Here is a 17,129-nt window from a genome sequence, read left to right on the forward strand (position 1 = left end):
TCATAGTAGAGTCGACAGCAATTGGTTCATGTCCTGGGTTGTGCAGTGACAAATGATACATACTATGGTCACCCCACTTGGAGAGTCCCTCCCAGATAATGTAATTCTAAGTTTTACAGAGGAATGTTGTTACTTGATTCAATTAGATCATGAAGGGCACACACGATAGAGTGGAGAGATGGAATCAGTTGGAATCATTTCTCCATTTGTTTTCTCCATCCATCACTCTAGAGAATAATTAGCTGAAAATGGCGCCTTCTCTTAAGCATGTCTGCTCTCTCCACACTGGACCCTGAGGAAACATTTAAGAGAATTTTTAGCTGGAGGCACCTCTCTTGGAGAATGGCCAGTAGTAAAAGAAATGAATAGAAGATATCAAAGGGTGGCTCGAGAAGACAAAGTAAAGTATTATAATGACATGTGCAAAGAGCCAGAGATAAAAACCAAAAGGGAGGAACACATTTGGCGTTTCTCAAGCTGAAAGAACTGAAGAAAAAATTCAAGCCTCAAGTTGCAACAATGAAGGATTCTATGCAGAAAATTTTAAATGACGCCGGAAGCGTCAAAAGAAGTTGGAAGGAATACACAGAATCATTATACCAAAAAGAATTAATCGGTGTTCAACTATTTCAAGAGGTAGAATATGATCAGGAGCTGATGATACTGAAGGAAGAAGTCCAATCTTCACTGAAGGCATTGGCAAAAAACAAGGCTATTTTACCCAGCACTACAGAAATGAACTTATTATAAAAGTATTCAATCATTGAACTGGCTGGGTATTCATTCACTCTTTCACTTACCCTAACAATATTTGATGGACGCCTGCTAGTGTGCCAAGTGCTGAGAGAGAAAGAGTGATGGCACACACCTTTCTTAAGAATCTCACCGTCTAGTATGGGACATGATGTAAAAATATATAATTTCAATGCAAAGCAATACGATGCAAAAATAAAAGTATATTCACAGCACATGAAGATTTTAAATCTTGCCTCTAACATCTAAGGTATAGATACATCATTGTAACCAAATTGTCTTATATTCCTTACATATACCAAAAAACCAAACCCGTTGCTGTCAAGTTGATTCTGACTCATAGCGAAACTATAGGACTAACTGGAAGAGATCCATATTTGTGCCCATTCCAAAGAAAAGTGATCCAACAGGATGTGGAAATTATTGAAAAATGTCATTAATATCACACACAAGTAAATTTTGCTGAGCATCATTCAAAAACGGTTTCCGGAGTATATCGACAGGGGAATGCCAGAAACTCAAGCCAGATTCAGAAGAGGACATGGAATGAGGGATATTATTGCTGTCAGATGGATCCTGGCTGAAAGCAGAGAATGCCAGAAAGATGTTACCTGTGTTTTATTGACTATGCAAAGGCATTCAACTGTGTGGATCATAACAAATTATGGATAACATTGCAAAGAATGTGTATTCCAGAACGCTTACTTGTGCTCACAAGAAATCTGTACGTACACCAAGAGGCAGTTTTTGGAACAGAACAAGGGGATATTGCCTGGTTTAAAGTCGGGAAAGGTGTGTGTCAGTATTGTACACTTTATCCTTATTCAATCTGTATGCTGAGCCAATAATCCGAGAAGCTGGACTATATGAAGAAGAAATCAGCAGCGGGACTGGAGGAAGACTCATTAATAACCTTCAAAATGCAAATGACACAACCTTGCTTGTTGAAAGTGACGAGGACTTGAAGCACTTACTGATGAAGATCAAAGACCACAGCCTTCAGTATAGGCTGCAATTCAACATAGAGAAAACCAAAATCCTCACAACTGGACCAATAAGCAACCCCATGACAAACAGAAAACATTGAAGTTGTCAAAGATTTCATTTTCCTTGGATGCACAACCAAAGAAACCAAAGACATATTGCATTGGGCAAATCTACTGCAAAAGACCTTTTTAAAGTATTAAAAGGCAAAGATGTCACTTGGAGGACTAAGGTGCACCTGACCCAAGCCATGGTATTTTCAGTTGCCTCATATGCATGTGAAAGAAGGACAACAAATAAAAAAGAAGAATTGACACCTTTGAATTATGGTGTTGGTAACGAATACTGAACATACTATGGACTTCTAGAAGAACAAACAAATGTGTCTCAAAAGAAGTAGTCAGAATGCTCCTTAGAAGTGAGGATGGTGAGACCTCATCTCACATACTTTGGACATGATATCAGGAGGGACCAGTCCTTTGAGAAGGACATCATGCTTGATAAAGTAGAGGGTCATCAAAAAAGAGGAAGACCCTAAACGAGATGGATTGGCACAATGGTTGCAACAATGGGCAGTATTTCATTTTGTTGCACATGGAGTTGCTATGAGTTGGAATCGGCTTGACGGCACCTAACAACTTCCCCATGGGGTTTCCAAGGCTATAATCTTTATGGAAGCAGACTGCCATATCTTTGTCCCACAAAGGGGCTGGTGGATTGGGACAACTTACCTTTCGGTTAGCAGACTAATGCTTAACCACTGTGCCACCGGGGCTTCTAGTAATCCTTCTATATATATAAGGACTTAATTTATGATAAATGAGTTATCACAAATCATTAAAAAAACAAATTATTTTATAGAATAAATGGCACAACCCAAAAAACTCATTGCCATGGAGTGGACTCCAACTCGTAGCAACCCTATACGACAGAGTAGAGCTTCCCCATAGAATGTCCAAGGAGCACCTGGTAAATTCAAACTGTTGATCTTTTAAAATTTTAACTCCCCACACCATAAATTAAATTTTGGATTGTTTACGGAGTTAAAATATGCACCCTGTTGCCGTCCAATCAATTCTGACTCGTAGTGACTCCAAAGGACAGAATAGGACTGCCCATAGAGTTTTCAAGGAGTGCCTGGTGGTTTTGAAGAGCCAACTTTTGGTTAGCAGCCACAGCTCTTAACCACTATGCCACCAGGATTTCCTAAATAATGCTAAGCCAAAAAAAAGTTGGTAAAATATTTATCTGGTCTCCAAATAGGGAAGAACACTGTTTAAAATAAGTGGAAGAAATTAAAGTAGACCGATTACCCGTAAAAAAAAAATAAATTTTCTTAATGTTAAGAAATTTCAAATAAAATTAAATGAAAATGGGAAACTAGGAAAATGAACTTGCAACAATACAGCAAACTCCTCTCTAGAAATTTATTTTATGAAAATTTCCTGAAGTATGAAAACATTGACTTCAAGTTTATTTTTCAGTGTAATCACTTAGATTCCTCTTAAATCCAAGAGATAGGAGTTGTTCAAAGTGGAACATTATATAACCATTAATATAAAATTTATGATGTTTATGAATCATTTCAATAATATAAATGATAACATGTTGAGCGAAACAAGTATATTGTAATATTCCATGTGCAACAGGAAAAACTAAAAAAACTCAAACCATACTGAAAAGTTTTTTAAATTAAGATGATATTTAATTTTAGAATCAATATTCTAATGATTCCTTGGTCTAAAAAAAGTATTCTGAACTTGAAGGAACTGTAAAGTGAAAAATAGAATTAACAAGGGAAAACTCCCACATTTTCTAGTGCTATATTTTTTTTTTATCACCCCAGACAACAATTACCTGGACAGGTTAATCAGCTGTCCTGTCTCCACCTTGATCCTAAGGAGGGATTTAAGTGAACTCCAGGTGGAACCGCCTCCCTTATCATGGATGGCCAGATTACATGTTCAAAGCAGAGTCTGGAGGAGGCAGATTCCCATAGGAATGCACCTTTAGGAGACAATTTTAAGTAAGTACTCAGCGAATTTTCCAGGGATCTGGGGCACCTCAGGAGTCAGGACTTAGAGGCAGAAGTGGATGGTGCTGGATTTCCCAGACTGCAATGCAGTAAGCATCTTTGTATTTACAGGCTGTCTTCTCTCTCTGTGCCTCAGGTATGCTCAGATCTCAGGTCCTTTCTACTGGAAAGTTAAATGTTTTCCCTCGATGGAGAGGTATAACAGAAACAAAAACATGCAGCTAAGTAAATAATACCTTGAATTTAGGAATTTGCCATGGTATGAAGGGAAGTTTGCTGTGATTCCTTTTACCTTTTCTCCCCATGCCCTCGTCATGTTCTAAAAGATTATATTTCCCAACAGCTGCATTTATTATGTAATAATTTATTTACTTAGTGTAGTTAAAGCAATAGTTTAGAGTTTCTTTTTGCTTAGCACAGTGTTCAATAGCAAGGCTTTTGGGATTTACTGGTCTTGGTCCCAAATCTCTGCACTGTCATTCATTAACTGCTTGACCTTCGATCAGTTATTTAGCATGCTGGTGCCTCCGTTTCCCCGTCTGTAAATTGAGGAAAATAATGCGCATAGAGAATAGGTGAGAAGATGTATGTGAATTGTTGAGAACTGTGCCTGGCACAAAAAGTAAGTGGTCAATAAACAGAAACTATTTAAATTAGTAAAAGTTAACACACCAAATTAATATAATTCTAGCAAGCAAAGAATCTTACATTTTAATTATCCTGAATCAAAAGATAATCTCATTTAGTACGAGGAATATTGAGAATAGCTCTGCATTCCTACTTTTCAATTGTTGTTGTTGTTGGTTGCCACCAGGTGGATTCCGACTCATGGCGACGCGATGTGTTACCAAGTAGAACTGCTCCATTGGGTTTTCTCGGCTGTAATCTTTATGGAAGCAGATCACCAGGGATTTCTTCAGTGGAGATGTACAAACAGCCAACCTTTTGGTTAGCATTCAAGAGCAAACCTTGTGTGACACCTAAGCGTTTCAGTCATGTTCGGAAATGACTGAGGTAAGAAGTGGCATTCTAAGTCTTTTACTGTCCTTTTAGTTCTTACTCCTTCAGAAGTCATGCTTGCTGTTGTAGTTGGAAAAATTCTTTCAAGTTTCTGATTTGACAACGTTAGCCACTTCTCTCCATGCACTTAGCACTCTTAGGGAACTGGTCACTTCGTGGTCAATCACCATTTCTTAAGATATCTGCTTAGCGAGATCAACTTTCTTATTCAACCAAACATTTATATATATCACCTCTAACTTCTAATTGTTTAGAGCATGAAGAAGAATCAGATAAAGTGACTGTTTCAATAACAGTTATTTCTACTCTAAGTGAAAATCTTTAATAGAGAAATATTTTTTTTAATAATTTTAATTATGATTAACTGTAATAACAAGAATCCATGGTCTCAATTTTAAACAATGCTAACATAATAACATGTAATACCTTTAACCACGGTTTTCTAAAACACACTGCAATATCTGGTTGAAAAGCAAAATGGCCTAGTCAATTAAAAAATTAGTCTACAGTGATACCAAATATTTAATATGTTTGATTTGTTTTTCCTGAATTGACCGATTGTCTCAAGTTTTTAGAAACGTTCCTTCACAATATTAAAGTGTTTTCATCAAAGGTACTACAGAATTTCTGATTAGCAGCATTTAATTCTGGGTGGATTCCCAGAGGGAACAAGATTTCCTACCTCACACAATGATAGTAGAAGTGGGAGTTGAAATGAAATGTCTGTGCATAAACACATAAGATTTTTCATACCCACATCGATCCTTAGCTTGGCCATGTGACTTGCTTTGGTCAATAAAACATCAACAAATGTGATGCAGTAGAGACCTGATAGGCATTTGCCATTGGGGCTTGCTCTCTTGGAACTCTGAGATCACCATTCTTAGAGGAATCTTGAATGAAAGGCCAGGTACATAGAAAATGCCAGCCATAGCAGGTAGGGACCAATGCATATCAGTTTTGAAGTCCTGTTGGACCATCCAGCCTCAAATGATCTACCAGCAAGCTGCAGTCTTATGAGTGATTCTAGGTGATACCAGCATAGCAACTGTCCGGTTAACCAACATAACTGTGAGAAATGATAAACAGTTGGTGTTTTAAGTCACTAAGTTAGAGATGGTTTGTTATGCAGTGATAGATAACTGATACATTAGGTGTTAAATAAATATTCAAAAATATTTATTTTTACCTGAAAGCACAGCTTAAAATCAAATGGGGAAACTCATAAAAATAAGAGAGCAGTGAGATTTTTACTGTACTAGAATAGGAGACAGGTGAAGTGAGTGAGAGCATCCACAAGGGAGCTCCTGACTCATAGCAAAAACTTTCCAGAGTAAAAAACCAAATACCAAACCCAGTGCCGTCGAGTCGATTCCAACTCATATTTCCAGAGTAGGCAAGAAAATATGCTTCCCTTTATATATTGCATAATTCCCCCTTCATATCAAATCCCATATTTTCTTTGCCATCCTCTCTGACGATGTACAAGGAACAATGATTTATTTATTTATTTATTTTTCATCTTTCTTTTACTGCTTCCCAAGTGATGGTTTTACTTCATTGCTGCCTTGTATATGTCTGATATTCAAGAAACATCACACATGTGCTGAACAGCACAGAGCACTGTCGTATGTAGTTTTCTGTGGCACCTGAACAGTGAATTAATTTCAGCTTTATTATGAGACAGAAATAAGTAGAAAACATCTAGCCAATAGGATATAAAGCATGATTCAGGAAATGTAACATTCTATTATATTAAGAGAGAAAGATAGAAAGCAAGAAAATGAGAACGATTATTTGCTTCCCAAATGAGCGTTAAACTGCTCTTGGTGATCAGACCACACTAGAGTTGCTTGACCAGTTGACCCATTTCACATGCTTGAAGAAAAGTCAGAAAGTAGTGTTTATTCCACAATACTGAGTTTCTTATTTTTAATCAGAGCCAGTAATTTGGTTGTTATGTCTTTGGTCTTGGATGGACAATGGAAAGTGAAAACAAACAACAAAAAGAAACTTGAAATAAGAATAACTTCAGGCACAGCAGGAAGTATGCTCTCTGTGGACTTTTCCACTTATATCACCTGTCTCTGTCATCCCAAAACCAAACCCGTTACCATCGAGTTGATTCTGACTCATGGTGACCCCACGAGTTTATTATCATTAAATCATCATCATCAGTCATTATCATCTAAATATTTTCATTTCATTTCTCTTGTTTATCAGTGAATTAGAAAAAGCATATTTTGTGAATTAAACTTTTTTCTTTCTTTTAAATGTTATTAATAATAATAAACCACCCAAACATCAATGATGCTAAAGGGTCCAAACCAAATCAATTTCACGGAAAGTATTTCTTTTTCTATATAATTTTATTGCTGTTGAGAATATACACAGTGAAATATACACCTATTCAACAGTTTAAAAGCATTTCTTCAGATCAGATCTCAAAATAATCTTAAGGTTTGATGATTTTAAGGCACATGTATCAGAGAAGGCATATGACAAACCATGCCACAGAATACTGCAGCTACTAATGTTTCCAAAAGAGCCCTTTGTCCAATTTCTTGAAATAAAAATCTATGATAAATTCAAGCATTTATGTCTTTCTCTACTGAAAGTGTTCTAAGCACATGGAACATATGATTCAGGTCTTAGTGTGGGAACATTGTCTGGATCTTGCTGTGGTCATGTCAGGGACATTGACAGATGGTATTGAGTCATACAATTTCCCTTTCTCCATAATTAGATAATCCTCTTCCTTGGGTGTTGAAATCACATTGATAGTATCTTAAAATATTGAATCATTCTTACTTCAATGTGCTAGTCTACCATTATTATTGCTCCCTTAAACATAAAATAAAAATTCCTGTGATATAAGGAGAACAGTTGTAATGAACTCATTTTACAGATGAGGGAACTGAAAGTACAGAGAAGTCACAGCAATGTAAGGAGAGAGCTGGGAACCTAGAATCCATGCTATCAGACCCAGCTGTTTCAATCAAGTTTTGTTAGTTTCTTAATATGATAAAAGTTTTTTTAAGTATTATAATGTTTATAAAAATTTTAGTATCACCTCTTCTATAACTTAACAACTTCACCAAAGAGAAATTTTTTATCTGTTATTTCTTCCCAAATAAATGTAAAAATAAAATGCAATAAAATTCTATTTGAATGACCTTGATGAGTTCATTATAAAAATGTTCTGGAGGCATAAATATGAAAACCATCAAAAAGATCTCAGAGTGGAAAAATTAGGGGAGATTATTCTTACTAATTACCAAAATTTTCTATAATTTATTAATAAAATATGATGATAAATAATTATAAAAATGTGGTACAGGACTAGACATATGGCATATGGACTGATGAACTTAAAAAATAGAACAGAACAGGGAATCAATAAGCAATTACATTTGCATCATAACGGTGAGTTTAATCAATGAAGAAATCATTCAATTAGTTATGTTGAGACAAGTGGATACCAGTTTGGGAAAACAAAACCAAAAAATATCTCAGATTTATAGTTCATATTATGTCCTGAAATTTCTGGGACATTTTAAATGTAACTATAAAAGCATAAAAAGACTTTAAAAGTAAGAAAACATTGTATGAAAAAATCTTTTCCAGCATCATAAAAATCATGGAAATTGACTACATAAAAAAACCTAAAGATGTCATACTTGGTAAAGTAGAGGGTCAGTGAAGAAGGAGAAGACCTTCAATGAGTTGGACTGACACCATGGCTGAAACAATGAGCTCAAACATAAGAATGATTATGAGGATGGCTCAAGACTGAGCAGTGTTTATTCCTGTTGTACATAGGGTCACTAAGAGTTGGAACCCACTCAACAGCACCTAACAACAACATCAAAAAAGTGTGTACAGAAATATATAACATTATTAATAATTAATGGTAAACTTGGAAATTGGTTGGCAAAATGTATGACGAACAAAGAATTCCCATCCTTGATATATAAAGAACCCCTCTTTTTTTTTTCATGAATCAGTAATGAACAATTTTCTAGACAAAGGAGCAAAGATATACACGAGCAAATCACTAAAATAAGTGCAAATTAAAAATAATGGAATAACCTTTTTTATCTGTAAGATTGTCAAAGATTAAAAATAAATAATTCTGGACAGTGTTGATAACAGGATGGTACGGGTACTGCCATGAAATCTTGATACTAGTGTAAATCGGTACAAGCTTTCAGACAGTGATTTAGCAATGTGTGTGTGTGTTTACAAAAAAAAAAAAAATTAAAAATACACCCCAAACTATTAAGAGTAATTTGGAGATGTGATTTCTCCAGTTAGCTTAAATATTTTTTATAATTTTTTATGTTGTTACAAAATTTACCTTGACTGTGGGTCAACAAAGTTTCATAATATGAAAATAAAAACCAAACCCGTTGCCATTGAGTTGATTCCCAATATTAAAATAGTCAGTCATTAATATGAGGATCTCTCTGCAGATTAAAGAAACTTCAAGGCAATGGCTGGAGGAAGGAACAATACAGCAGTCATCAAGTTCATTCTCTCAGGATTCTCAGATTTTCCTAAATTCAAGTTCATCCTCTTTACAGTATTCCTTGGGATGTACATCTTGACAATGGCCTGGAACCTGGGTCTTATGACCCTGATCAAGATGGACTCCCATCTGCACACACCCATGTATTTTTTCCTCAATAAACTAGCCTTCTTAGATATATGCTATGTTTCTTCCACAGCCCCCAAGATGCTCTCAGACTTCTTCCAGGAGCAGAAATCCATCTCCTTCATGGGGTGCACCATACAGTACTTCTTCTTCTCTAGCTTGGGTCTGACTGAGTGCTGTCTTCTGGCAGCCATGGCTTATGATTGATATGCTGCCATTTGCAGGCCTCTACTTTACACAGCCATCGTGTCCCCTATGCTCTGTCTGCAAATGGTGGTTGGGGTCTATGCAACTGGTATTTTTGGTTCATTGATTCAACCGTGTGCTTCACTTCAGCTTGATTTTTGTGGACCAAATGTTATCAACCATTTCTTCTGTGACCTGCCTCAGCTTTTGATTCTATCCTGCTCTGACGCCTTTTTCCTACAAGTCATGAAGTTTGTGATAGCAGTGATTTTTGGTGTGGCATCACTCTTAGACATCATGATATCTTATAGTTATATCATTGCCACCATTCTGAAGATCAGCTCAGTTGAAGGCAAGTACAAGGCATTCAATACCTGTACTTCTCATCTGACAGCAGTGACCTTCTTTTTTGGATCAGGACTCTTTGTCTATATGCATCCCAGCTATGACAATTCACTGGGCTACGACAAGATGGCATCAGTCTTCTACACAGTGGTGATCCCAATGTTGAATCCTTTGATTTATTGTCTGAGGAACAAGGAAATCAAAGATGCCCTTAAGAGGTGTGAAAAAAAGAGAGTGTTTTCCCACTGTCACTGATAATTAAAAGTCTGGCAGGCCAGTGATCCTGGTGACCTGAAGTTCCCATGCAAGGAAAATGCATTTAATATTATTTAACCTCATTGATTCTCTAGAAGAGAATCTAAATCTAGGACTGGCTCAGTGCCATGTGGTATCTTGGTCTTGACAGTTGACTCTTCTCTCTTAGAGCAGCAATGACCTTCCAAAGGAGTTGCTATGTCAATTTTTATAAAATGGTAACCTTGAGCTATTCAGTGTTTGACCCTTACATTCTCTTTCAGAACCTCAGACTGCAGTCCCAAAAGAATGGGACTAAACACAAACCAATCACCTTTGTCCTACACAACCTCACAAACAGCATAATGACCACTTTGTCCAGGACCTCAAACTCTCTTGGTGCCTAGGCAAGATTCAAGTTGGTTGAGGTGGGATTGTGGAGAGAACATAATTTTAGACTTGACCTAAATTCTCTGCCAAAGAAATCTGCCACAGGGAGTTTGCACTTGAATTTGTTTCCTAGGTTTTATTTTTAGAACTAGAGATCAATAATTGGTAAGTTAGTGAAAAAGAAATATCTATGGTACTATTCTGACATTCATCTTACTAGGATCAATAATCAATGCTCATGGAAGCTGCAGTCAAGAAATCAAATAATGTATTGAATTGGGCAAATCTGCTGCAAAAGACCTCTTCAAAGTGTTAAAAATCAAAGATGTCACCTTGAGGACTAAGACGCACCTGACCCAAGCCATGATATATTCAATTGCCTCATACATATTTGGAAGCTGGATAAATGAATAAGGAAGACTGAAGAAGAATTGATGACTTTGAATTATAGCGATGGTGAAGAATATTGAATATATCATGAGCTGCCAGAAAAACCAACAAATTTGTCACAGAAGAAGTACAGCCAGAAAGCTCCTCGGAAGCGAGGATGGAGAGACTTCATCTCACGTACTTTGGACATGTTATCAGGAGGGACCAGTCCCTGGAGACAGGCATCATGCTTGGTAAAGCAGAGGATCAGCGAAAAAGAGGGAGACCTTCAACGAGATGGATTGACACAGTGGCTGCAACAATGGGCTCAAACATAGCAACAATTGTGAGGATGACGCAGGACTAGGCAGTGTTTCGTTCTGTTGTACATAGACGGGGTCTCTATGAGTCAGAACCAACTCGACAGCACCTAACAATAACAACATTCTTAACCTTGAAGCACTAAACTACAAAGGAAAGAAGTGATAATTTGAACTCTAAAATATATTGGAAAGGTTACATCTCTGCCAATACAGCAAACTGGGTATCATAAATGTACACAACCATAAATGCTGCATAAGCTTTTTTCTGGAAAATATTTTTAAATACATTTACGAGCAAGCAAGGATAAAGGGGATCTCCAGCATCCAAATATAAAGTTAAATCAGGAATCCATAAAGGTAAGGCAGCTTTTAAGATGGTGTTCACATTGGGGGATCTATTGAACTCTGGCAATATTGAGCCTGTATTTTGACAGCCACATGGGACTTGGGGAGAAGGAGACAAAGCATGGGGCTCCCTGAGAGTCTGACAGAAGATCCACCTATAAATACAAGAGTCCCAAAGATTATATCTCAGTGTGAGAAAAAGTTCCCATCATAAGAGAAGATTTCTTGACACTCTTAGGCTTTGTGCTGGGTATAAGGTAAAGTCAACTGAAAAATTGTAATCACAGCCCTAATTTAGATTTGTGGTCTGAGTTCCCACTACCTGTACAGCTGAGAATATAAACTAGACTCAGGTTGGTAGCACCTTTAGGTACCTGTCATAGACAAATACAAATCTTCTTTTAGGATTAAACTTAGGCTCAAACGATTCTCACAAATAACTTTCTAAAGAAAATCAGGTTACACAAATCTCAAAGTGCACAAGGAAACCAAGCATGATGGGTGAAAGCCAACAAGACATGGCAATATCAGACCTATAAGGACTTCCAGATGGCAATTATCTGAATCAAATATAAAATAAGTGTGGCAAATATGTTCAAAACTGAAAAGAAGAATTGAAAATATGATTGAAAAACAAAAGAATAAAGTTTACTAAGGATTTATTCTTCTGGCAGTAGGGTGAATATTATATATATACCCTTCCTAATGAAAACAGCTAAAACGCTGATTTGAAAAAAAAAATTTTTTTAATGTATTTTCACTTAATGAAAATAGGGAAAAAGCTAAGTACCAAAATGAAGTGAAACCAGGAACCTAGGGAAGTAAACAAATGCTCAAAAGGGTTTTCACCATGAAGTGTTCTGCTGAACCCTGGAAACCCTGAGCTTCTTCTACATAAACCACATGGGTCAAAAACGGTCAGAAGATAAAGCCCAGAACGGACCCTGGAGGGTGATGTGGAAGATCTGCACATAAAGGCCAGAGGGCTATATTCTCAGTGTAGGCAAGCAACAATTCCCAGGTTATGTGGGAATAATCAGAAGCGCACAGTAAAAAAAAAAAAAAATCATGAACATACAGAATCAAGCCCCATTACCGAAAACCAGCAGGGGGCATAAAGAGTCTGTATAAACAGATCTGCAGAGCCTTCAAATATTGGAATTACTAACAAAGAGGAGAGGGAAGTTGGAACACGCTATGGTGAAACACTGATTAAATCTCCCCCAGAAAGAGATGCTCCCTTTCCCAAAGGAGGAAATATTGAGAGCAGGTCAGGGAACTAGTGACTCAGAGCACTGAAAACTGAGAATCAAAAAGAAGTATATCCATTAAAAAAAAAAAAAAAAAATTTTTTTTAATGGGGATAATGATTCAGCAATACAAAGTGGATAAACTTTGAAAACATTATGATAAGTAAAAAGACCAGCAGAAATGTCCACGGACTATATGATTCTCTTTTAATGAAATGTTCACGATAAGCAAATATACAGAGACAGAAAGTAGATTAGTGGTTGCCTAGGGTTTGGGGTAGAGGAGAATGATTATAAGGTTAATTTTGGGGTGATGACAATGTTTTAAAATTAGATCATGGTGATGGTTGCAAAACTCTAAAGATATACTAAAAACCCATTGAACTGAACACTTTAAATAGATGAATTTTTATGCATGTGATGTGTATCTCAATAAAGCTGTTTTAAAAAGAAGAAGAAAGAGGATCAAAAATACCTTGAGCCAACAGTTCATTCTTAAGAAGGCACCATTTCTGAAGTGGATATTCCTTAGAGATGAAGAAATAATGAAAGAAGAAAGCAAGCCTTGGAAATAAAAGCGCCTAAGAAAAAAAATTAAAACTCAAGAAAAATAGTAACCCATTTCTGTTCCCCAGAAACATCACCATATAGAAAAGAAATTGTCCTTCCTATGTCCAGGAAACCCTGGTGGTGTAGTGGTTAAGTGCTACAGCTGCTAACCAAAAGGTTGGCAGTTTGAATCCACCAGGCGCTCCTTGGAAACTCAATGGGGCAGTTCTACTCTGTCCTATAGGGTCGCTATGAGTTAGAATTGGCTCAACTATGAGTTAGAATTGGCTCGACAACAGTGGGGTTTTTGTTTTTTTTTATACCAACAGAAGAGGGCACCCTTTCATCTAAGAGTTATTTGATTCAATGGGTGAATAATCTGTGGTACATCCATAGGAAGGATTACTACTGAGTAATACGAAGGATTCAATCAACTCGACAGCAATGGGTTTGGTTTTTTTTTTTTTAATACAAGGGGGTTAACTATTGACTTCCAACAACTCAGATGAATCTTAAGGGCATTATGCTAAGTGGGGGGTGGGGGAGCCAATCTCAAAAGGTTACCTGTTGTGTACTTCTATTTACATAACTTTCTTGAAATAAAATTTGAGAAATGGAGAACAGATCAGTGGTTTCCAGGGAAAGGAGAAGGGGAGGGAGGGCTTATGTACAAGAGTGGCACAAAGGAGTTCCTTCATGGTGATGGATCCGTTCTGTGTCTCGGTTGTGGTAGTGGTTATGAAGATCTATCTATGTAATAAAATATCATAGAATTATGCACAAAGACATACAAAAAAATGAATGCATGCAAAAATTGGTGAAATCTGATTAAAGCCTGTATTCTAGGTAATTTTATTGTGCCCATAGCAATTCCCTAGTTTTGATAATGAGCTATAGTTATGTAAGGTGTTAGTTACCATTGGGGGAAGCTGGGTGAAAAGCACAAATGCTCTCCCAGTACTATTTTTGCAGCTTCTTGTCTCCCTATAATTATCTCTCACCTATTGTTGTTGTTGTTAGGTGCCATCAAATCGTTTCTGACTCACAGCGACTCCATGTACAACAGAACAAAACATGGCCTGGTCCTGCACCATCCTCACAGTTGTTGTTATGCTTGAGCCCATTGTTGCAGCCACTGTGTCAATCCATCTCATTGAGGGTCTTCTTCTTTTTCACTGACCCTCTGCCTTACCAAGCATGATGTCCTTCTCTAGGAACTGATTCCTTCTGAAAACATGTCCAAAGATTGGCAAAATTCAAAAGTTTGACACATACCGTGGTGGGAATTCGGTGGGGAAACAGGAACTCTCACTCATTTCTGGTGAGAATACAAAAGGGAAGAGCCACTATGGAGGGGAATTTGGTAATATCTAACAAAACTACATTTATACTTTGATGCAGAGGAAACACACATACATGTGCACGTGGGTGCACGCTCACACACACACACGCTCAAGAAAGGTAACTAGGAATTAATTAAAATAGTGGTCTCTAGATGGTGAGTGGCAATGAGGTGAAAGGAAAAGAAATGAGTGAGACTTTTCTAGGTATTCCTTTTTATAAAATTTTGATTTTAAACCATTAATTGTTTTATATACTTATAAAAAAAACTTAAAATTAAAGATACATCTACAGATCTTCCTGTCTATGTTTCTCACCTTAAAATTGTGACCTTATTCTATGGATCAGGTCATTTTATTTAATCTGAGGCCCGGTTCTGTAACACCTCAAAGTAGGACAAGATGACTTAGTCTCTATACTGATCTACAACCTGATGAACAAGGATATCAAAGATGCCCTGGGAAAGATGTACGAGAAGAGAAGGTATATCCCACATAAATTGGGGCTTATACCCACTGAGAGATGTATACAAGAACATTCATAACAGCTTTATTCAAAACAGCCAAAGACTAGGAAATAGTATGAAGAAGTGAAATAAAACAAGCTATTGATGTCCATAGCAACAAGGATAAATCTGATAGACATAATACAGAGTGAAAAAAGTCATAAACAAAAGCGTTCGTACTATATAATTCCGTTCATGTGATGTCCCAAAACAGGTAAAGCTAATCTAGGGTGATAGGGTTAGTTGGGACTGGGAGGGGACATAAGGGCTCCTTCCAGGGTGCTGGAAATGTTCTGTATCCTGATCTGCTTTGTGATTACATGACAGTATACATATGGAAAAAAGAAAATTGTACACTTAACATCAGCACTTTGCCATATGTAAGTTATGTTCAATTAAAATTAAAAAAAAGAAAAGAGAGGCTACCACTGCCACCACAGATTAAGGATGATATGACTGGCTGGTGACACCAAAGACTTCAACTCATGGGATCTTGCTAGAAAATGAAATAACATTTAACAAAACCTCCTTATGCCCACAGGCTTATATCTGAGACAATCTAATAATCAGATCCCAGGGAAGCCCAATGTCTCGGAAACCCACGGTTTTCTTCAACCATCATCAGCAATGTTCTAATCAATAACCCAAAATCAATAAGACAATGAATTTTTAAGAAATTTCAGAAGGAGTAACATTCTTCCTCTATAATATTTGATCCCTGCATAACTCTGCACAGTCTCAGACCACAGGCTCTGGTACAGCAATGAATAACCAATACTGCCAGGATTCCAGCAATACCCCACCTGCTGTGGTGTAGCCTAGATATCTCATTGACCACCAAGACATCTACTGGACAACTCCATGTGCTTGGACAGAATCGAGCCAAATGAAGAAGGAAGGAGGAGGAGAGGGGAAGCCCCTCTGGTCAGAAGCAGAGATGAAGAGATTCACCATAGGTTGCCTTTAAATAGTTATTTCTCTTCATTTAAAATAAGGCTTGACTTGTACAAATTAGAGTTACATATGCATTGTGAGGAATGTAACGCACGGCTGTGAAGAAGGCCAAATTAACCAATGAATATTAAGTGGCATATAAAATGAAACAAAGTTTTACATATGTATGGCATATGTGTTATAAGACACCAAAAATGTGTAATCCTGTTAGACTCTCATTAACCAGTAGAGGGAGGCCCATCCCCAAGATTCTGCAGTAAATGAAAAGTTAACCCAGACAAGGGCTGAGATCTGACTATTTAATGATAGTGATGATCCTGACTTTCATGTGTGTAACTCTTTACGGTTGACACACAAAGAGTGGTTTTCACAACAGCCTGGATGTGAGTCCTTCTTATTTTTGGTGAGGAAGCCAAAGCTCAGCTCACACTTGCTGAAGGTGACCTAGCGAATGAGCAGTAGAGAAGGGAGCAGATGTACCTGGACACCAACATCACCCACGGGACAGGATTTTAGCATTCCTCCCACAATGGTCTGGATAGATAACTCCTTACACAAATAGTTCCAACTTTAGCTGGGATGCATGTCTGAGAGAGGTTGAATGCACCCATCTCTGTTCTGTGCCTGGAAAATACAAATATTCTCTTCATTCTGAGCACTACCACCTCTTTAACAAGAAGTTGCCGTTGATTCTGACTCAGGCAACCCCATGTGTGTCAGAGTAGAACTGTGCTCAATAGGGTTTTCTATGGCTGATATTTTGGGAGTAGATCACAGGCCCTTTCTTCTAAGGTGCTTGTGTGTGGACTCAAACTGTCAGCCTTCCAGTTAGCAGCCAAGCACGTTAACCATTTTCGCTACCCAAGGACACCAACTTCTTGAGACAGTC

General features: G+C 37.3%; 1 protein-coding gene across 1 annotated transcript; it reads left to right on the forward strand.

Moving 5' to 3' along the window:
• Positions 1-8,950: 8,950 nt before the first annotated feature.
• LOC100662352 (olfactory receptor 5AN6-like) lies at positions 8,951-10,283 on the forward strand. Its single transcript, XM_023541932.2, is given in 1 exon segment — positions 8,951-10,283. A coding segment is annotated over 1 exon segment (948 nt). The 5' UTR covers positions 8,951-9,287; the 3' UTR covers positions 10,236-10,283.
• The last annotated feature ends 6,846 nt before the right edge of the window (positions 10,284-17,129 follow it).

The sequence above is a fragment of the Loxodonta africana genome, chromosome 7, assembly GCF_030014295.1.
Source record: "Loxodonta africana isolate mLoxAfr1 chromosome 7, mLoxAfr1.hap2, whole genome shotgun sequence".
Taxonomy (NCBI): domain Eukaryota; kingdom Metazoa; phylum Chordata; class Mammalia; order Proboscidea; family Elephantidae; genus Loxodonta; species Loxodonta africana.